Below are 21587 nucleotides of genomic sequence, written 5' to 3'. Positions count from 1 at the left end.
TCCCCATGGGACAACACATAATTATTTCTTAGCTAGCTCAGAAATATTTATTGGGGTCGCCTGGGTGGCTCAGTTGGTTAAACGTCTGCCTTCGGCTCATGTCATAGTCCCAGAGTCCTGGGATTGAGCCCCGCATAGAGCTCCCTATTCGGCAGGGAGCCTGTTTCTCCCTCTCCCTCTGCTGCTCCTGCTGCTTGAGCTCTCTCTCTCAAATAAATTAATAAAATCTTAAAAAAAAAAGAAATACATATTTATTGATTTATTATCTGTATCATCTGATAGAATGTAAGCTCCAGCAAAGAGCTTTTGTACTATATCCACAGTACCAGCCTGACGCACAGATGGGGACTCGATAAAAGAATGCTGAAGAAAAAGTGAAATACAGCTGACCCTTGAACAGCACAGCTTTGAACGATGCAGGTCAACTGACACGTGGATTTTTCTGATAAATACAGTGAAGTACTATAAATGCATTTTTTCTGCCTCATGGCTTTCTTAATAACATTTTCTTTTCTCTAGCTTACTTTATAGTAAGAACACAGTACATAATACCTATAACATAAAAACTGCATGTTAATCCATTGTTTATGTTCTCAGAAAGGGTTCGGTCAATAGCAGGCTATTGGTAGTTAAGTTTTTGGGGAAACAAAAGTTATACACAGATTTCCGACTGCATGGGGGGACATGTTGTTTAAGGGTCAACTGTATATACCAGCATATACTTAGGTCAAGTTTAGAAACTTTCTAGGATTGGTAATTATACTCAGAGTTCAAAGTTTTAAACTAAAATCAGAGTGTCTATATGCCCCACTTGACTGGGAAGAAGACCTCAAGGCAGACCCTGTGTCTTGCTAATCTACTACCTAGCAGAATGCCTTCTGTTTAATAAAAGCTGATTAGGGGTGCCTGGGTGGCTCAGTTGTTGAGTGTCTGCCTTCGGCTCAGGGTGTAATCCTGGGGTCCTGGGATCGAGCCCTGCATCAGGCTCCCTGTTTCGCTGGGAGCCTGCTTCTTCCTCTCCCACTGCCCCTGCTTGTGTTCCCTCTCTTGATGGCTGCCTCCCTCTCTGTCAAATAAATAAATAAAATCTTAAAAAAAAAAAAGAAGCTGATTAAGTGTTTGTTGAACTAAGTTGAACAGTGATAGGGACTATATTAATCAATGAAGGTGAGGGCCAGTGCTTTTAGAAATCTTGTCTGAGGGGAGCCTGAGTAGCTCAGTCATGGGGCGCCTGGGTGGCTCAGTCATTAAGCATCTGCCTTCGGCTCAGGTCATGATCCCAGGGTCCTGGGATTGAGCACCGCCTCAGGCTTCCTGCTCAGCGGGAAGCCTGCTTCTCCCTCTCCTACTCCCCCTGCTGGTGTTCCCTCTCTAGCTGTGTCTCTCTCTGTCCAAGAAATAAATAAAATCTTAAAAAAAGAAAAAGAAAAAAAAGAAAGCTTGTCTGAGAAAACTGCTTCATCATCCTCTATTAACTTACCCTATACGCATCAGAATCCCTGCCCCAGATCCAGAGAATGGAATGGGCTACAGGAGAAGACTTGACCAAATCACTGATATCACTCTGATTTGTCTGAACGTCAAAATTCACAGACATCATACTGGAGGTTGATGAATCCTCACCAAACTAGAAAATAAAGAGAAAAGTTGAATCAAATTGAAGCAGAAAAGAATCTGTGACTAAGATTTAATCCAACCCCAAACATCAGTGAATACTCAAACCCAGTAGGAAATCTGGAAGTAGGTCAGAAATAAAGTAATCAGATTTTTACATTTTCAGAACTAGGCCCCAACACTATTCTCTCAGACAATGCATAGTTAGCAACTTTCAATCAACTGTGCCATTGGCATATGAGAAAAATGGCATGGATTCTTCCTTTCTTTACTGTCCCTTTACTTCCTGTGATTTAGTGTATTTTAGGTTTAAAGGTGAGCTCATTATCTAAGAGGTTTGGCTCATTATTACCCTGCCCTATCTAGACTAAAATGATCACTACTCTATAGAATTAGTGTGCTGTGGCAGAAGCAAGGGAACTTGAAAAAGGGCTCTCAGGAGTTTAATATAGCTATGATTTAGGCATTATAATTATTATATAATCAACTCCAAATACAAATACAGCCTTCCTATTAAAACAAACAAACAAACAAACAAAAAAAACAAATACAGCCTCCTCCAAAGCAAGGTAAATCAATGTTTGATATTCTTAGGGGATACCCCAATTCCTGTGTATTTCTAAAACCTTCTTAGATAAGGGAATGGGACCAGGATGGAAGGGAGTAGAGAAGAATGGATTCTTTCACTATATAACCAAGATGCAACTTATGGATATATGATACTGAAGCTACACTGTTACAGGGGAGTCTTCCAAATGGTCTGTCTTGAGACCATTATGATATCCAAAAGTTACCTTGGTTTCAGTCTATATCATTTGTAAATATTATTACCTTTTTTTCCCTTAAAATAATGCTTGGATTTAAGACCGGGAGCTATATGGACACCTAGGCGGCTTAGTCGGTTAAGCGTCTGCCTTCGGCTCAGATCATGATCCCAGGGTCCTGGGATTGAGCCCCGCATCAGCCTCCCTGCTCAGCGGTGGGGAGCCTGCTTCTCCCTCTCCCTCTGCTGCTCCCCCTGCTTGTGCTCTCTGGCTCTCTCAAATAAATAAGTAAAATCTTAAAAAAAAAAAAAAAAAGACAGGGAGCTATAATCTCAGATGTGTAAGTCTGATCTCCCTTTACTGTGTTTGAAAACTAAACATGGGATATTGCTAGGAACTAGATGACAAAAATCACGGGAAGCTTTTGGTCCCTATTACTACATCTCCCCTAAATGGCCTCTTAGTTTTTGCTTCTTTTTCTCAATGAGGTCTGGGTTTTTTTAGATTAAAGAGTACTAATTCTTCATGGTTTGTCTTCCTGTAGAAGCTGTTCTATTAATTGTCTTAACTGCTTATCTCTGGAAATTCCTGTGCCTATGATTAAAGACATGATAGGTTTCAGTAGGATATGATAAACTTTACTTTATTTCCAACATCCTTTTGAATGATACTTGGAACTCTGGTTGTGCTTACTATCTATATCAGCCCAATTAGATGCTCTCTGGCATCATATAAATATCTATTATGTCTTCCCAACTAGTTAGTCTAGGGATTGTATGTGTGTGTATGACTGCATGTATATGTATGTGTGTATATATATATATACACACACACACGTATATGTATGGCTATACACAGAGACAGAAAGAGAGAGAAAACACCCAGGCATGTAGCAATAGTGCTTAATAAAAATTTTCTGTTGATAATGATCTTTTTGTTAATGTTTTTGGTTGAAGCAACATAACTGGACTGATGACTAAATTTAGGAAAGAGCATGGCTACTCCTTCCCAAATTTTAAATTGTTGGTCTTACTCTAATAAGTTAAAAGGGAGATGGAGGCTTTGAGTTAAATACTAGTAACAGCCCAATCTAGCTCTTGTGGTAAAGGAGAAAAGAAACAAAGACATATACAACCAGTACTTGGGGGAACTGGTAATGTCATTCATGAAGTAACAGAGTACTAGCTACGAAATCTGACTTCATAAACATACTCAAAACCTTAAATGAGTCACAAATTTAGGTATCAAATATACAAGGAATCGAGGGGGGAAAAGTAATATTACTTTTAGATATGCAAAATTATAAGAACTAGAAAAGACCAAGAAAAAGACCTGAACATAATCCACATTTTCAAAAATATCTCCACGATGGTAGCGCACAGGTTGGTCCCATTGGCAATGTAAACTATGCTGCTGGTTGACCAGACGGCATATCTGATGATTTCCTGGAATATGAAAGGAAATTACAATTGTTGAGAAAAATCGGCAATGCCAACATGATTTCTTTGGTCTGAGTCATTTAGTTTCAGAGCCTGGCAGAGTACTTACACAGGGGGTACTATACAGGGAAACACTCATTAATGGTTTCCTAAATTAAATCATTCTAAAGAAGCTTCAGTTTCTCCACCTATAAAAAACAAAGGGGCTCCACTAAATCACCAAAATATCTTCTGGTAATTACATTCTAGGACAGTAAAATCTATTGATTACATTGTTTTAAGAGACTTTAGCCATCTCTCTGTAGACAATCTGCTTTAATACTTCATAATTCTGTTTCAAAATTATATACAAGAGCTCTGGTTGTATTGTAGTAAAGAGCAAGCAGTAAATAACCCCAAGGACTGAACATACTCTTTATACTCAAAATAGCAAAAACGTACCAGGTGGATTGTAAAATGGACTTTAAATGGTCACAGCTAAGGTTCAAAGATTTGAGAGGCCTTCCAGATCAACATATTTATCAAAGAAGAAGTCTATAATATAAGGGATTCTACTAATTTATTCTTTGGTGTCAGCTGTTAGATCTGTTCCTTTAGGGTTTTATCAGAAATGAAACATTCTGGATATAATCAAGTCACTGACATCCTGTCAACCCAAGTGTCCTTAGACAGTGGTTCTATTTCTGGGTCACGGACTCAAAGAGATTTTAATAAAAGCTATATGCCCTCTTCCCAGAAAAAAAAAATGTGCACATACATATTACTACATGTAATTTTGGGGAGCATTTTGGAACGCCCTGAAACTAATCCATTGACCCAGGTTAAGAATTCCTGCTCGAGACAAATTCTAGCCCAAAATCTTACTTCTATTTTTTTTTTTTTAAGATTTTATTTATTTATTTGACAGAGATAGAGACAGCCAGCGAGAGAGGGAACACAAGCAGGGGGAGTGGGAGAGGAAGAAGCAGGCTCATAGCGGAGGAGCCTGATGTGGGGCTCGATCCCATAACGCCGGGATCACACCCTGAGCCAAAGGCAGATGCTTAACCGCTGTGCCACCCAGGAGCCCCCAAAATCTTACTTCTAAAATAAAATATTTGTTTTTAAGGGAGCAAGAAAAATAAGACAGCCTTATTGCCAGTGTTGGCTTGACAGTGTGGCTGCTTTGTTTCAAGGGTGTGTCGGGCTTGTGTTTACTTGGTATAAGGCCATGTTACTTGCATTGTGTTTTCAGACCTGCAGCAACAGACATTAAATATTAGGAGCTTGTTAGAAATACAGAATCTCAGGTCCTACCTCAGACCTATGATCAGAATCTGTATTTTAACAAAGTCTCCAAGAGATTGGCATGCATACTTAAATTGGCAATCTCTAAGAGACTGGCATGCATACTAAATCAAAGTGGGCCGAACAACTGTTGTTAAGACTTCTAGGATCTAAAAAATTTCATTTTTACTTGAAAATGTGATTTAAAAAAAAAAACAAAACTAGAGAGACTAAACCAGCTCCCCAGGCCCGCTGGTATACCCTCTATGATGACTTGATTTTAAGACTCAGGAAACTCATAAGCACAACTTTATACTGCTTTAGGGCTAAGTAAAAGCATGCTAGAATTGAACTTCCTAACCTGTCTTCAATTATTTGGAATCAATACTTACCTAATTGTGCCTCTTTTGCCATCTGTGTCTCATGGATGATATTTCTTAAGATTTGCTCCTCCTGAATCAGCTTATGTTTTTCTAGGATCTCCTGCTGTCTTAGGTAGTGGTCATGCTGTTTTTGATATTCTTTCAACTCATTCAGTGTTCGCTGGAGGGATCTTAACGTTTTTTAACACCAGGAGAAAGTGACAGAGTTTTAAAACTGAAGTTTTAAACCCACTTACTATATAGGTTTTTCTGGTCCTCAGCAATAATTGCTAGTTTTTTCCTTTTAACATACAACCACTGTACTACAAGTTTAAAAATAATAGGGCAAAATAAATAAATTGTTTTATTAAAACTTAGAGGCAAAAAGATGGATAGAGGCAAAATTCTTCCCTTACATACAACTATCTTGACATTAAATGGTGTGTTGAACTGTTCAGGTACCCAAAAGATACACAGCAACATACTGTAAATCTTGACATATTCAACAACTATTTCCCCCCACCAAGTCTATGTTATAGGTTCCACTGACATTCAAAGTCACCTTTCCATCTTTGCTTTTGATTCTACATAAAGACAAGGTTAAGAGAAAGGGCCAACAGTACCTTGCTCTTGACCTCTAGCTCCTTGGGTTTGTGGATTTTGGAAAAAAACACAGAAACCTGGCTTAGAAACCACCTGGTATCTGCTGCCTGATTATATTTAGTCACAAAATCCTTTTAACCTATTACATTGTAACACATGGGAGATTTAGGAGCTGTACAGATTGTGTACCAGAGAACCAATTTGCTCAACCAGGACAAGTTCTGATCAGGTGTAACAGAAGCCAGTATAAACAAGTGGTCATTCCTTCTTTTTCACCACATTATGCTTTAAATTGATTGGAAAATAAGCAAAAGCAACAGTTTAATAAGTTCCAAATCTCCATTTAATTCTCCAATAATCAAAGCTGCCTCAAAACATTAAGGCTAATTCCATAAGAACAATTCACTTCGAGTTAGGTAAAGTTTCCTAACTGGCCCTGCTATTTATGGAATCAAATACATTTTTATTAAGTATATTGCAAGCACCAAGTACAACAGAACTTCATCACTGTACAATTTACAGAAATCTGATTAAAATATGGGCCAAATAATGTTTCTCAAAGTCACTTAACTAATGTAACATTAGTCCAACCCTAGCAGCTAAAGGGGAAAAAGATCAAATATAGCATGTGGAAGTGATTTTACTGACAATGTATTGTGTGGAAATTAAAACATAACCGAATTACTAATTATCTGGCAGCACCCCCAATCCATCTGACTTCATAAAAGTAATCGATGATCAAAAGTAAAAAGACTTAAATGACGGAATCTACTGCAAACATTCTCTAGTTCCTGGAATTCATACTATGTCCTCTACACAACCTTGGAGTTGTGCTAACTCCCCTGGATCTGGAGAAAAGGGATAGACTAGCAGTAGTGAAAAGGTGTTTTTAATTCTAAAGAACAAATTAACACTGACATCACCCTACACAGGTCTAACCTAAGGTTCTACAGTGCTAGGGCTTCAGTGAAATTTTCTCTCCCAATTACCTATGTTGGGCTTCCAATTTCTGCTCGAGTTTTTGTTGACAAAGGACAGCATGCTTCCTCTTTATAGCTTGCTCAAACCCAGGTTTGGCCTGCAAAGCATGGTCATAACAGAGCACTGAGTGGTTATACTCCCCCAGCATCTGAAGAGACAAAAACAAACACATACATATACACACACACACAGGAGGAAAAACATTAGCCACGGCGTGGTTGGATCTGTCCAAATCCCCTAACGACTTATGAGATCACACTTAATCTCACTCTACAGTGAACATTATTTTTTATCAGTGACCAAATCTACAACATAAGATAGGCAGTAAGACTGCTTAACTAGAAAGTATTGTTATCTTCAGAGGTATATTCTGCAGGAATTTAAGATTCCTATCAATTTAATTATTTTTCTTTTTTTTTTTGTCAAGAGGCTAGGACTATTAGGATACATTATTGTGTTGAGGTATTTTCCCCATAATTTCTTCATTTCCATTCACTTTTCCTTGTTCAGACCAAAAGAGGAAGGGAAAAAGGTATTTATTAGTTGAAAATAAATTTTTTAAAAAAGAAAAGAAAATAGCAACTGGTTTGGCTCATGAAAACATAAAGTTGTATTTACTGCATATATATTTCCCAGAGTGTAATAACTGGTGAAGAAGTCACTGTCATCCAGAGCTGCGTGGACCACCACAGCAGCATCTGCAGAGAAGTGCGCTCTATGCAGAACATTTGCCAAGTTGACCAGGGCAATGTCTTTATTGTGCCTAAAAGAGAAGGAGAGGTGCAATTAGGTGTTAGGAGAGAAGTATGTGCTCCATGATTCTGTATAACTACTTGACAAGGGAAAATTACATTAGAAGTTATTGAACTTAGGAAAATAATTTTGAGTGTACTGACAGATGGAGAAAACAATTTAAGAAAATTATACTCTTACATTTTTATATAACTGATGATACTTAATTTAATCTGATAGCCATATATTTTGCCACAGAAATAAGGTCGGGCAGACATTTTATGATTTTAAAATGCTTCAGGGCTCATTATTTGCTTTGAGAAAATTTAATTATGCTAATTCCTCCAGGCAAGGTCCTTATATTCAAGTCTCAAGTGAATCAGAAGGCGTCTACATTATATATTTTTTCCCTAATGGAAATCAGAAGAATATTGTGCTATTATCACTGTGAACTCTTTGACATCTGTCATTTTTTTTGTGATGGGACTAAATTCTTTGAATAGGGATAGAGGAGACCGTAAGTACAACACAATGCTTCTTCACAGTGTTCTTATGTACTGCTTCTTTACCAGTCCTGAGTTACATGGAGAATCAGGAAGTCCAGAAAGGGAGAAAACTTACCTGGAAGAGAAGTGAAGTGCTCGCATAGCACATTCCACTACTTGATACGGCTCATTCTTTATTCTCCAATAAAATGAAGCCATGTTATACAGTACCCATGAGGAAGAATTCTAGAGATTAAACAGGTAAGATGACAATCAAACACAACTCAACACATTTTCTTCGACTTAGAATGTTCAAAACGAGCACCTTTACTATTCTGTCTCTTCTGAAATTTAAGCTGAAGGACACGGAAGTACACCAGTGAATAAGCTGGGGACAAAGTACCAAAAACTACACCTGTCAAAAGAGCCTCCTGATCATCAGTTGAGCAAGTAAGTGCCATCAGGTGTCATCTCCACAGAGAGACCACTCAACTCCAAGCTCCTGTTCAAGGGGGAAATTAAGCTGAAAAGCCCACCAAGTGGCCCAAACTTCTTGGTTCCTATTTCAGGACTTTAGAAGTTAGGACCTGACCTACTTAGAAATGCCAGTTGTTCAAACATGAAATTCCTGAAATTAACAAAGTTTCCTATTTATTTAAACATATGAATGAGGGGCGCCTGGGTGGCACAGCGGTTAAGCGTCTGCCTTCAGCTCAGGGCGTGATCCCGGCGTTCTGGGATCGAGCCCCACATCAGGGTCCTCCACTGTGAGCCTGCTTCTTCCTCTCCCACTCCCCCTGCTTGTGTTCCCTCTCTCGCTGGCTGTCTCTATCTCTGTCGAATAAATTAAAAAAAAAAAATCTTTAAACATATGAATGAAGGTACATACATAAGCAAATGACAGGCTTATCCTTTTGTAAAAGATGAATTTTTATTCGTTCTTTTGTCATCTGTGTTCACAATCCAAACCTTCACCGCTAAAAATTATGTCTTTAGTAATAAGTCTTTAGAGTAATAAGTGAAGTTAAACAGAAATTCAGATCGGTTTGCTCCTTCTGTGGCTTGGATTTTTTCATCTCATAACATATACTAAATTTCAGCTACACAGAGGTCAAAACACTGAACTGGACCGTGACAAAAACATAGTTTAAGCCCATGCAGAGAGATTTCAAATTCAGCATGGCAAAAAAAGTCATATAAAAAGTTAAAAAAAAAAAAAAAGGTCACAGAGTTTTAAATAAACTGGGGAAAACATATATGGCACTCATTGTTTACTTTGTTTAATACATAAAGAGCTCTAAAAAGAAACACCATGACAAAAATTCAATTGTACATAGTTTAAGCCCATGCAGAGAGATTTCAAATTCAGCATGGCAAAAAAAGTCATATAAAGTTAAAAAAAAAAAAAAGGTGATAAAGTTCTAAACAAACTGGGGAAAATACATATGACACTCATTGTTTACTTTGTGTAATACATAAAGAGCTCTAAAAATAAACACAAAAATACAAGACAAAATATAAGAGAACATGGGCCAAAAACATGAACAGACAATTCAAAAGTAAAAACAATGGCCAATTAGGTAAAATGATGTAAAACTTAACAAAGAACATAAATAAAAAAGATACAAATTTTCCTTTTACAAATTCGCAAAGATTAAAAAGAATGCCAACACTCAATGTTGGCTACACTGTATATTAACTTCAGATATTAACTGTAGAAATGTTAGGTAAGTACAGCATTTCTGGGGGACAGTTTAACAACATTTATGTAAAGAGCCTTAAAATGTGGTTACTCTCTGATGCTCACAATTCCACTATTAAAAATTTATCTTCGGGGTGCATGGGTGGCTCAGTGGATCAAGTGCCCAACTCTTGATTTCGGCTCAGGTCATGATCTCTGGGAAATGAGATCAAGCCCCGCGTCAGGCGCAGAGCACAGGGCCTGCTTAAAGAATCTCTCTCTCCCTGTCTCTCTGCCCACCACCCCCCTACCTTCCCTGCGTTCTTGCTCATTTTCTTACCAAAAAAAAAATTATCTTGTGAGAATAAGTTTTAACTATAAAGATATGTAAAAATAAAAATATAAAAGACTACATTGTAAGACAGGAATTATCTCTGAGTATTTTTTTACTTTCTCTTTTACAGATTTTTTTTTTAGAGATTTGACAGAGAGAGAGAGAACACAAGCAGGGGGAGGGGCAGGCACAGCGAGAGGGAGAAGCAGGCTCCCCGCTGAGCAGAGAGCCTGACATGGGGCTTGATCCCAGGATCAAGATTAACTGACTGAGCCACCTAAGGGCCCCTCTTTTATAGATTTTTTTATACAGTCTGAATTTCTTCCACAAGGACAAATTATTTTCATTAAAAAGTTATTTTTAAGATTAAAACTAAGTATAATTCTTTTTTAAAAAATATTTTTATTTATTTATTTGACAGAGAGAGAGAGACAGCCAGTGAGACAGGGAACACAGGCAAGGGGAGTGGGAGAGGAAGAAGCAGGCTCCCAGTGGAGGAGCCTGATGTGGGGCTTGATCCCAGGACTCTGGGATCACGCCCTGAGCCGAAGGCAGACGCTTAACAACTGAGCCACCCAGGTGCCCCTAAAACTAAGTATAATTCTGCATTAATCAGCCTTAAGTATTCTCTTTTCAAGGAATGTATAGGATTTGTTAAGTGACACAAATGAGGTTATAACACTTGTATAGGTGGTTAAGGGTATGTGCCACATTCTTTCAGAACTGACTTATGACTTGGGTTTCAGTCTGTTTTGACAGCCTTTGAGAAAGTTTTCTTCCACATCAACAAATGCTTTGATCTTTATCTTTTACGTTCAGAATGGGGACCAAAAAATCAATGACAAATTCTACATGAACAAGTGAAAACATAGTGATAAGTATGATACTCGGTACACCATAATATATTGGAAGAGAAAAATATATTTTTAAAGAAGAAATTTTTCTGTAAGATTTCTCATAAAATTTCCCCCACAAATCTATAGATGTTAGAATGTCACTGTCAATACTTTCTCCTCCTCTCGAACACTTTTTTTCCTTGGCTTTTAGGAGACCACAATCTTCCGGATACCCTTTTGGATCTCTTTTGCTGGCCCTCTCCCCCCTTTACCTGACAGCTAACTGTGGGAAGATCAAGGACTCAGAGTGGTCTTTTCTCAAACTTCACTCTCCTCCAGATTTCTTCACCCAGTCCCACGGCTACAAACACTCCCTACTTAATTAATTATCCTGTATCTATATATCCAGCTCTGACCCCTCCTGGAGCTCAAGTCTCATTTAGGTATTTCAAATTTAATGTGACCAAAACAGACGCTATCTTCTCTTCCTCCACCCCAAACCTGCTCCTTCTTCAAGTTGCTCATGCCAAAACTTCAGGAATTATCCTCTATTCCTTTTTTTCCCTCATTCCCCACATCTAACTCATCAGCTTCTAAACTTCTAAACATTTCCTGAAACAGGTTAAGCCCCTCCATTTCCAATACTAACCATTCTAGTCCAAACTATGTCATCTCTTTCCTGAACTACTGCCCATAGACTTACAACTGGTCTATTTTCAGTTCGGGTCCCTTCATCTAAGTTTAAGAGTATATTTTTTAAAATATTAATTGAATGATGTCATTCCTCTGCTCTAGCTTCCCGGCACTCAGGTCTCAGTGCACAAGAGTCCTCACCCTAGCTTTCAGAGGCTTACTTAGTCTGGCTCTGGTCTACTTCTTTGGCTTCATTCCCTGTCATCCTCTCCTTTGCTCACCAGGCTCCAACCTTACTAACCTGCATTAATTTCAGGTCACTGTTACAGACTGAATCTTTGTGTCTCTCCATGCGCCCCCCCCCCCAATTTATATGTGGAAGCCCTAACCCCCAGTGTGACTGTACGTGAAGACAGGGCCTGGGAAGAGGTGATAAAGGTTAAATGAGGTCCTAAGGGTAGGGCCTGAATCCAATAGGGCCAGTTCCCTCATAAGAAGAGGAAGACATACCAGATCTCTCCCCCCACACATACAGAGAAGGGGACATGTGAGGACCCAGTGAGAAGGTGGTCATCTGCAAGGCAGGAAGAAAGTCCTCAGCAGGAACCAAATCAGCCAGCACCTTATCCTGGACTTAAGAAGTTTCTGTTGTTTAAGCCACCCAGTCTGTGGTATTTTATGATGGCAGCCTGAGCAGACTACTACACTACTGAGCTCATTAAGGCTTCGGAGCCTCTGCCTTGGCTTAGAATGCTCTTCCTTGATCTCTGACTTTTGCCTCCCTCTTGTCATTCAGATATTAGCTTAAATTTCACCTTTCCAAGGAGGATGACCTTAACTGTTCAATCTAAAGTAGCCACACAATTACACTCTATTTTCATTCACTATGATCTACTTTCAACTAACCATCCTCTGAAGGATATTTTAAATCCTAGGCCAGTTTTCCCAGGTAGTTTTTACTACTCATCAAGTTCTGGGGATGCAACGTTTTATGTTACCTTCAGAAAAACAAGATGAAGACAGTAACTTAGCTACAAAAGCATCAAATATATATATGTATGTATATACATACATACACACATATATATGACATATTTGAATAAACATATAAACATATAGGTATTTGAATAAACTCTATATAAATGTTGCCCTTTCACATTTTACTTAGTACCATAATAATACTGCTTAAAAACTAGCCTCCATTTTGGGGCGCCTGGGTGGCTCAGCTGGTTAAGCATTCTGCTCTTGGTTTTGGCTCGGGTTGTGATCTCGGGGTCGTGGGATTGAGCCCTGCATCAGGCTCCATGCTGGGTGTGAAGCCTGCTTGAGATGCTCTCTTTCTCCCTCTTCCTCTGACCCTCCCCCCCGCTCTCGTGTGCTTGCTCGTGCGCTCTCTTTCAAATAAATAAATAAATAAATAAATAAATAAATAAAACCTAAAAGAAGAAGAAGAAGAAGAAGAAGAAGAAGAAGAAGGAGGAGAAGGAGAAGAGGAAACAACTAGCCTGCATTTTATGATACTCTTCAGGCACACAGCAGAGTAAAAAAAAAAAAAAAAAAAAACTACTTTCTAAATTCCCACATGTTATGCTGAATGATACATTTAATTTCTTGGGTCCTATTACACAATTCCTTAAAAGTAGATGGTACCTTAAAAGAAAATTATAAGAAGACTTTATTGTTGATGGTGATTCTTGTCCAGAGAACAGTGATGATCTATGTATTGGGTAGATATTTCAAAGACACCAATGTTAAATTTTCTTTCACATTCAAAATATATAATCTAGCCTATAATCCCTGTTGCTTATGTTGGCTTCTAATTTGCTTTTTCATGAATTAGTTTAAATAAAACTTTTGGCATCCATTCCTGGTAGAGGGGACCGGACTACCAATGTTTCTCCCTAGCTTTGAACTATACAGTTTATATTAATGTAATGATATTTAAAATCACTCTCTAGACAAAAACAATCTAGGCAGGTTATTTTCAGAGAAAAAAAAAGACCTGTGCACAGAGTCTCTGGCTCTTTAATCACTGATGACTTACCTTCTGCAGGCCTTCGTGAATGAGGTGACCTATGTCGTCTATACTTCTTCCTAGTCGTTTAGATAAATATGTGAAGATTGGATCTTCTTTAGGTAATAGAGGTGCAGAAAGATTAACTCTCTCTTGTACACCCTGAAGAAAAGAAGAAAAAAATTGAAAAAAACAAAACAAAAAAACCACACACAGAAAAAAGAGATCATAAGACAAAAGCTCACAAGTAACTCATTATAGCACTTATTTTAAAGGAGTTTTAAGTAATAGGAGATGTTTGTAAAATTCTAAAGCTGTTTGGAAGGGGAGAAGAAAAAAAATATTTATAAGCAAGAGACTAAATTACAGAAAAAATGTAAAAAAAAAAAAAAGTCCCAAATCTCTCTACTTACTCGCAGGTGTTGAAAAGCATGTATACTATATGGAAGTTCTAGAATTTTGGTACAATCAGGTTGCTCAGGGTCTGGAGGGACAGGAGATTCTGTGTCTATATAATCTTCAGGGCTAAAATCAAGAAGCCGGGAGCAATGAATGAAAGATGAAAAAATGTCTAATTTTCCCCTAATTGAACTATATATTCTCATAGCATCTCATCTTTACAACCAATATTAGTCAACATTCAACCTTTTTCACACAGCAGCTGTTGGGAGGCAATATTTTAGGAGTTTAACTTAAAGGAGATAAATCAAGAAAGAGAAAATAGTAGATAGACCAAAGAATGTTAAGATTATGAACTTTTTAAAAGCTTTTTAATATTCTTCCTAGAAATGTTAAACCAATTTACACTTCTGTTGACAGCTTCTCCACCTTTTTACCAGTTACTGATTTTTAAATATTTTTTTCCAATTTGATAGGTGAAAACTATCTAAATGATTTATTTTGTACTTATTTGATCATTACTGAGAGATAAGTTTTCCACCTGTTTATTGGCCATTTGTATTTCTTTCACTATGAATTGTTCAATCTTCTATGGTATTAAGTATTTTTAATTGATACTCAAGAATTCTATGTGTAGTGTATTTTGAACTTTCAAATTTCAATAAACTCATCTATGACTGAAACTTATCCTCATTAGATAAATAATTTCTTATTCATTCAAGAAAGGTCTATTCAGGAAAAAGTTAATTTTATTTCTGGAAAGAGAATTTCTTTACCTGATGTCTTTGCTTTCCAAAGTTATATATGTGCCGTCATACAGATCCAGGTCCCCTAAGGGCACCTTGGCTTTGATGCAGTCTGGATCCTCTTTATTATGTCTCTGTTCCAGTCCTGTATCTCTGTCCTCATTCTCTTCTATGTGAATTTTTTGAGCAACTAATTGCTTCTGTTGAGAAGACAAAAAGAACACAATGGATTTTTCTAATATTTCAGTCTAGATACCACATAAGAGGAAGGAAAATTTAATGTCTTGAAGTCAGAAAATCCTCTATGAAGGAAGACAAGGATTCTGAATACAGTAGTCCCCCCTTATCTGTAGGGGTATATTCCAAGACTCCCAGTGGATGCCTGAAACCACGGATAGTACCAAACCCTATATATACTGTATGTTTTCCTATACATATATACCTATAATGAAGTTTAATTTATGAATTAAGCACAGTAAGAGATTAACAACAATGAGTAATAAAATAGAACAATTACAACATTATACTGTAATAAAAGTTATGTGAATGTGGTCTCTCTCGCGCAAAATATCTTATTGTACTGTACTCATCCTTCTTGTGATAATGTGAGATAATAAAATGCCTACATGATAAGATGAAATGAGGTGAATGACGTATGCATTGTGACATAATGTTAAACTATTATTGACCTGACAATAGCTCAGAAGGAGGATCATCTGCTTCTGGACAACAGTTGATGCATGGGTAATTGAAATCACAGAACACAAAACTGTGGATAAGGGGAAATTAATTAGTTGATATAAATAAGCTTCTCTAAACAGGTGTCTGTATATATGAAATAAAAGAAAGTAACAGTATATGACACTTATAATAATGGCAGCTGGATACCTTCATAATAGGATTTCTGACTACCTATACAGCTGCATCTGTCAATTTAACTTCCCTGGAACGGCTCAGCAATTAAAACTACCTTGAATTGTCCACACTTCGTATTTCAATCCTTCAAGACATCCAACCAGCATGCTGATACTGTGGACTGGAATAATCTCCTCTAATGCCCTGTACTCCTGGTGAATTCCTGCTACTCACAATTTTTTTTTCAAACATATAGAGTAATTACATAAAAACCTATGTTTCCACCACCCACATCTATCACATGATAACATATGCCATATCATTTCAGTATATTATTTCAGGAAAAATAAGATAGTCGAAATCTTTCTTTACTGCCTTCAAAAATCTCTCTCTCTCCCAAAGTTACTACTATCCTGAATTTGTATAATGTATCATTTCTGTGTATATCTTTATAAAATATTACTATATTACTCTTAGTCTCTTAAATTATCTATATGTCTATATATCTCTCTTTCCCAATCAACATCTAGCATTGCTTTCCAAGTTTAATAACTTTATGTAAACAGTATTATTCTATATCATTTTATAACTTGTTTTTTAACTTTATGTTTTTAGGATTTAACTACAGCGATCAGTATAGCTCTGAATTTTTCATTTTAACAGATGTATAAAAACGTACTCATCCATTTTCCTGTAAACCTTTAGGTTGCTTCTTTTTTTTATCTTTTTGCTATTAAAAATGCTGTGATATTCTTATAAAAGTCTCCTTGTGCACGTGTAAAAGACCCAAAAGGGGTAAAAATACGGGATGCAGGGGTCATATGGGATGCACATTTTCTGATTTATTTTTTTATTTTTTATTTTTTTTCAAAGATTTTATTTATTTATTTGACAGAGAAAGAGACAGCCAGCGAGAGAGGGAACACAAGCAGGGGGAGTGGGAGAGGAAGAAGCAGGCTCACAGCAGAGGAGCCTGATGTGGGGCTCGATCCCATAACACCAGGATCACGCCCTGAGCTGAAGGCAGACGCTTAACGACTGAGCCACCCAGGCGCCCCTCACATTTTCTGATTTAGACACTATCAGTCTGCTTTTCAAAGTTGGCATAACCACTAGAATTCTACTAACAAGATTATGATAATACCCACATCCCCACAAACTTACCAATATCACATTTTAAATTTATGTCAATTTGATGGGCATTAAATGTTATGATTATTGGGGTAGACTGTATTACTATTAATGAATTTGCTGCAACTCCTTACAAAGAAGTCTACACATCACTGTTCTCCTGAACTCAGATGTGGCCAGTATGACTTACTTTGACACATGTAACATAAGACGTGCCATTTAATCCTCTGAAGGGAAACATTTTTAGAGCCAGTGTATGCTTTACTATGTTCTCTCTTTTCCCTCAGGTACTGAGAATGGCAATATGCCAGACAGTGGCTGTTCTGTCAGCCTGGGTTCTGGCATTTGGACCAGAGTGACATTTAATATGACCTTATTGTTTTAAGCCATTAAGATTACTGGGATGTTACTAAATGATCTGTTTCCACTTACTCATTCCCTCCTGACTCTTTCCTGTAGGTAGGCTATGCTATATACTGCCCTATGACTTCAGGCTTGTCCACATGACTTGATCTGGATGATGGAATATGAGTAGAAATGATGTCACTTCTAAGTAGAAACTTTAAACAGGCTTGTGTGTTTGGTTACTCTTCCTTCAGCCTCCACCTTCCTCCATGAAACAGCACTGAGATTTTGGGGACTGTTTGTTGCCAATGCAAAAGCTGTCATATACTGCAAAATGTAGCCTATCTTAACTAATGCAATCATTGATGTGATTGAACATATTTTCCTATGTTTATGAGATATTTTGTAACTTGACTTTCCGAGTCTGCCTATTTTTCCCCAGTTTTTTAAAAATGATTTATAGAAATTTATGAAGAGTGATTCTGAAAACTCATTCTATCAGTTATACGTACTGCAAATATCTTCTCCCAGGTTATAGCTTATGTTTTAATTTCGTTCACGGTGTCACTTGCTAAAGAGAAGCTTTTAGTCGTAAGATAGTCAAAACTATCAGTTGTTTCCTTAATTGTGATTTCTGTTATTTAAGGAATCCTTCCTTATCCTAATGTCATAAATAAAATATTTACTGATGAAAAACTTAACAAAGTAATAAGGTAAGGGCAAGCACTAGAATAACAGAAATGTAATCTATAGTTTTAATCCTTATAATTTATTTGTTAAAGAAGGTGGGTCATTTGTTCTGCAGAGTCGGCCACTCTACAGGATTTTGCTGACTGCACCTCCTAGTTCACTTAACACATCTCTTTCTTTGTCCTCTGTATTTCCTGAATATTGATAGCAGGATCCAAGGGTTTTTAACTTTTTTGGGTCATAGACTTCTTTGGCAGTCTGATGAAACCTGCAGATCCCTTTCTCAGAGTCATCTTTTAAATGCATGAAATAAAATATATAGAATGACAAAAGGAAACCAATTATACTGAAAACAAATGACACCGGAAAACATGGTGGTTGATTAGATTCACATTCCTTTTGGCAAAACTACTTGAAAGGTAGCAATACTCTTAAATTTTTAGTATGTTTGCCCATAAATTTTCCAACAGTATTTTGGGGCGCCTGGGTGGCACAGCAGTTAAGCGTCTGCCTTCGGCTCAGGGTGTGATCCCGGCGTTATCCGCTATGAGCCTGCTTCTTCCTCTCCCACTCCCCCTGCTTGTGTTCCCTCTCTTGCTGGCTGTCTCTATCTCTGTCGAATAAATAAATAAAATCTTTAAAAAAAAAAATCTTTTTTCCAACAGTATTTTAATTTATTCAGTTACTTCTACCTTCTCCTAAACATGATAGAAGAGTCTAACAGGCTTTAACTGATCACTGAACATGTTTCAACCCAACTACATATTATTTTTATCTAGCTTTACCCTTCAAAGTGCAAAAAATAAATGATTAAATACATTTAGCAACTTCTTCATCAGTATTTTTACTCATTATTATACATCCCCTGCACATCTACTGGGTTTACTTTTCTTCTTGTAGACATACATCTTTGATTTTTCTTAAAAGTGAGAGTCTACGGTAAGTAAACGCTTTGTCAGAAAACATCTTTACTTTGCCCTCACTCTTGAATGATGGCTTAAAAGAACATAAAATTCTAGTTTGATTTTCCTTAGCACTTTGACACTATTCCTCCACTATCTTCTGGCACCTTAAAAAGTCCATCTAGTTGTCACTAGTTTGTAGATAAATGGTATTATTTAGTTTCACGGCTTTAAGTCTGTATTTCAATGACTAACAAATTTTTATCTCCAGCCTGTACCTTTACCACAGAGTCCCCACTATCTTAATCAAAAACTGATGGAGTCAACATTTTTCGTTTTCGTTTTCATTGACATGGTGAATGGCATTTTCCCCCTTCATATACTCTCATTTAAGTCTCTTTATATCATACCGTCTCATAAAAAGAGAATGGCAATAAACATATACAATGTGTATACACATCTGAAAATAAAAACTATTTTCTTCACCACTGCATTTTTTGAATACTGTGTTTAAATAAAAACAGATAAAGCTTCCAAGCATGAAGCTATATAAATATATCTATTGTCTTATTCCTATTATTTCAAATAACTAATATTTGTTATTAAGCAAAATCAGTTTATGGAAATCAATGACAGAAACAAAAAGGTCAGACTTTATTAGTACTAAAAGATTCCAAGTTTTCCAAGTGCAAAGTGATTAATGCTTTAACCTCATCATAAAAACACACAATAACATGACCCTGCTTGGGAATTAATAAAAAGTACATTTTTATAGAGTACTAAAACCATTCTTCCTTTTTGTATTTTACCCAAAGTCTCCTTCCAAGCATATGCAAAGAGATTATTCCTTTTCATACTTGATGGAAAAACTTTTACATGGAATCCCTGTTCAAGGATATAGTCAGTCAAGAATCAGGCAAAACCCAGGTTGGTCTGTTTCTCTTACTACCACTCAAATGTCACTCAAATGAGATGTTACTTTTAAAACTGTGATTTAGGGGCGCCTGGGTGGCACAGCGGTTAAGCGTCTGCCTTCAGCTCAGGGCGTGATCCCGGCGTTATGGGATCGAGCCCCACATCAGGCTCCTCCGCTATGAGCCTGCTTCTTCCTCTCCCGCTCCCCCTGCTTGTGTTCCCTCTCTCGTTGGCTGTCTCTATCTCTGTCAAATAAATAAATAAAATCTTTAAAAAAAATAAAAAATAAAAAAAAATAAAACTGTGATTTAAAAGTAATATATTCCTATGAAACTGAGAAGAATCAGGCTTAAGAAATAATGAGCTTTCATTTTTCTTTGAATACAACAGCTCCTGTGAAATGCAACAAGTTTCAGCTGCATATCACATTCCCATTGCCTCACCTCCAATTCTTTGAGGTAGTTAACTGTTGTTTCTTGTCTCATTAATATGACTAAGTCATGGGGATGCTTCAAGTTCATTGGTGAATCCACCTGCAAGCAAGCAATAAATAAAGCTCAGATTCCATCAACATTTGTTTGGATTCATAAAGTTTCCTTTAATATGCTTTAAATTATTGTTCAACCATCATTATAATCAGTGTTAGGTGCTCAGTAAAACTCAAGGGGTATTTCAAAAGTGATCACACATAAATTTCAGCAAAGAGAATGACATGTTCAATAGCTAGCTGCCCCTTGAATTCCAACATTAAAGAGTAAGCTTTTGAAGCGAATATTCTATCTTGATCAGTCATATAAGAAATATTCAAGAAGAGAAGTATTTGGCAACGAATGATAAAGTAAATTCCTTACAAACATAATTCACACCTGTAATAATAAAAAAGGAATTGTGTTATCTTGACAGAACGTTCCACATCTGATAAAAGGAAAATGCTAAAAGCACCTATTTTTGAAGGCTATTTGTAGAAGCCATAAATCAAAGTTAATATAAAATAATCTTGAGATTTATTATTTACAACTCGTGTTCTCTGGATCGTAAATGGGTGACTATGTTGTTGAAGATGTAGGAAAAACGCACCCTCATGTGCTATTAGCAGGCTTATAAATTTGTTCCTGTTGTCTGGAGGGTCATTTGGTGACATGTACCAAAATGTTAAAAGTGCATACTTTTTGATCTGGAAATATTAACTCTAGGAAACTATCCTACAGACATTATTAAACAAGTAGGCAAAAATAAACATACGGATGCTTACCACCACACTTCTAGCTGCAAAAAAATTAGACACAACCTAAGTCCATCAATAAGGGAATAGGGAGGGATGCTTGGGTGGCTCAGTTGGTTAAGCGTCTGACTCTTATTCTCAGCTCAGGGTCATGATCTCAGGGTCATGAGTTCAAGCCCTGTACTGTGCTCCATGCTAGGCGTGGAACCTACTTAAAAAATAGAAATAAGGGAATGGGGAAATCCACTGTCTAAAATGGGATACAGAAAGACCAGACCTATTGTCATGAAAGGATGTTCACAATGTACAATTAACTAAAAATAAAGAATAAGTATACTATGATATTTTTAAGAAATTACATATACATTTATAGACATAGATGTATACATGTACCCGTGTCTATTTATAGACATAGATGTATACATGTCTACATGTACAAATGTCTCTATATGCACGAAACTAAGTAACCTTATAGTGGTTTCTTTTGGGAAGTGGGGTTAAGAAGAGAGGCACACTCATGTCTATATACTTGTATATTTTTAAACTGTTTATAATGTAGACATAATACATTTATAATAAAGAAAAAACAACACATAGGTGCATGCACGCACACACACATGGTTTTTGAATTTCAGAAA

General features: G+C 36.9%; 1 protein-coding gene across 2 annotated transcripts in view; it reads right to left on the bottom strand.

The window, feature by feature from the left end:
• Positions 1 to 21587, bottom strand: part of TTC17 (tetratricopeptide repeat domain 17) — a 113546-nt gene that overhangs the window by 72268 nt on the left and 19691 nt on the right. For both annotated transcript variants that reach the window (XM_045808782.2, XM_045808783.2), the window contains exons 2-11: positions 20171 to 20260; positions 14920 to 15089; positions 14158 to 14269; positions 13775 to 13906; positions 8383 to 8492; positions 7648 to 7792; positions 7038 to 7177; positions 5476 to 5636; positions 3711 to 3823; positions 1481 to 1627 (exon numbers count right to left, since the gene is read on the bottom strand). In XM_045808782.2, coding sequence (XP_045664738.1) covers positions 1481 to 1627; positions 3711 to 3823; positions 5476 to 5636; positions 7038 to 7177; positions 7648 to 7792; positions 8383 to 8492; positions 13775 to 13906; positions 14158 to 14269; positions 14920 to 15089; positions 20171 to 20260 — 1320 coding nt within the window. The remainder of the gene's footprint in view (positions 1 to 1480; positions 1628 to 3710; positions 3824 to 5475; positions 5637 to 7037; positions 7178 to 7647; positions 7793 to 8382; positions 8493 to 13774; positions 13907 to 14157; positions 14270 to 14919; positions 15090 to 20170; positions 20261 to 21587) is intronic.

The sequence above is a fragment of the Ursus americanus genome, chromosome 24 (genome assembly GCF_024610735.1).
Source record: "Ursus americanus isolate L20-20 chromosome 24, mUrsAme1.1.p, whole genome shotgun sequence".
In the NCBI taxonomy this organism is placed as follows: domain Eukaryota; kingdom Metazoa; phylum Chordata; class Mammalia; order Carnivora; family Ursidae; genus Ursus; species Ursus americanus.
This window is presented reverse-complemented; position numbering and strand designations above follow the sequence as displayed.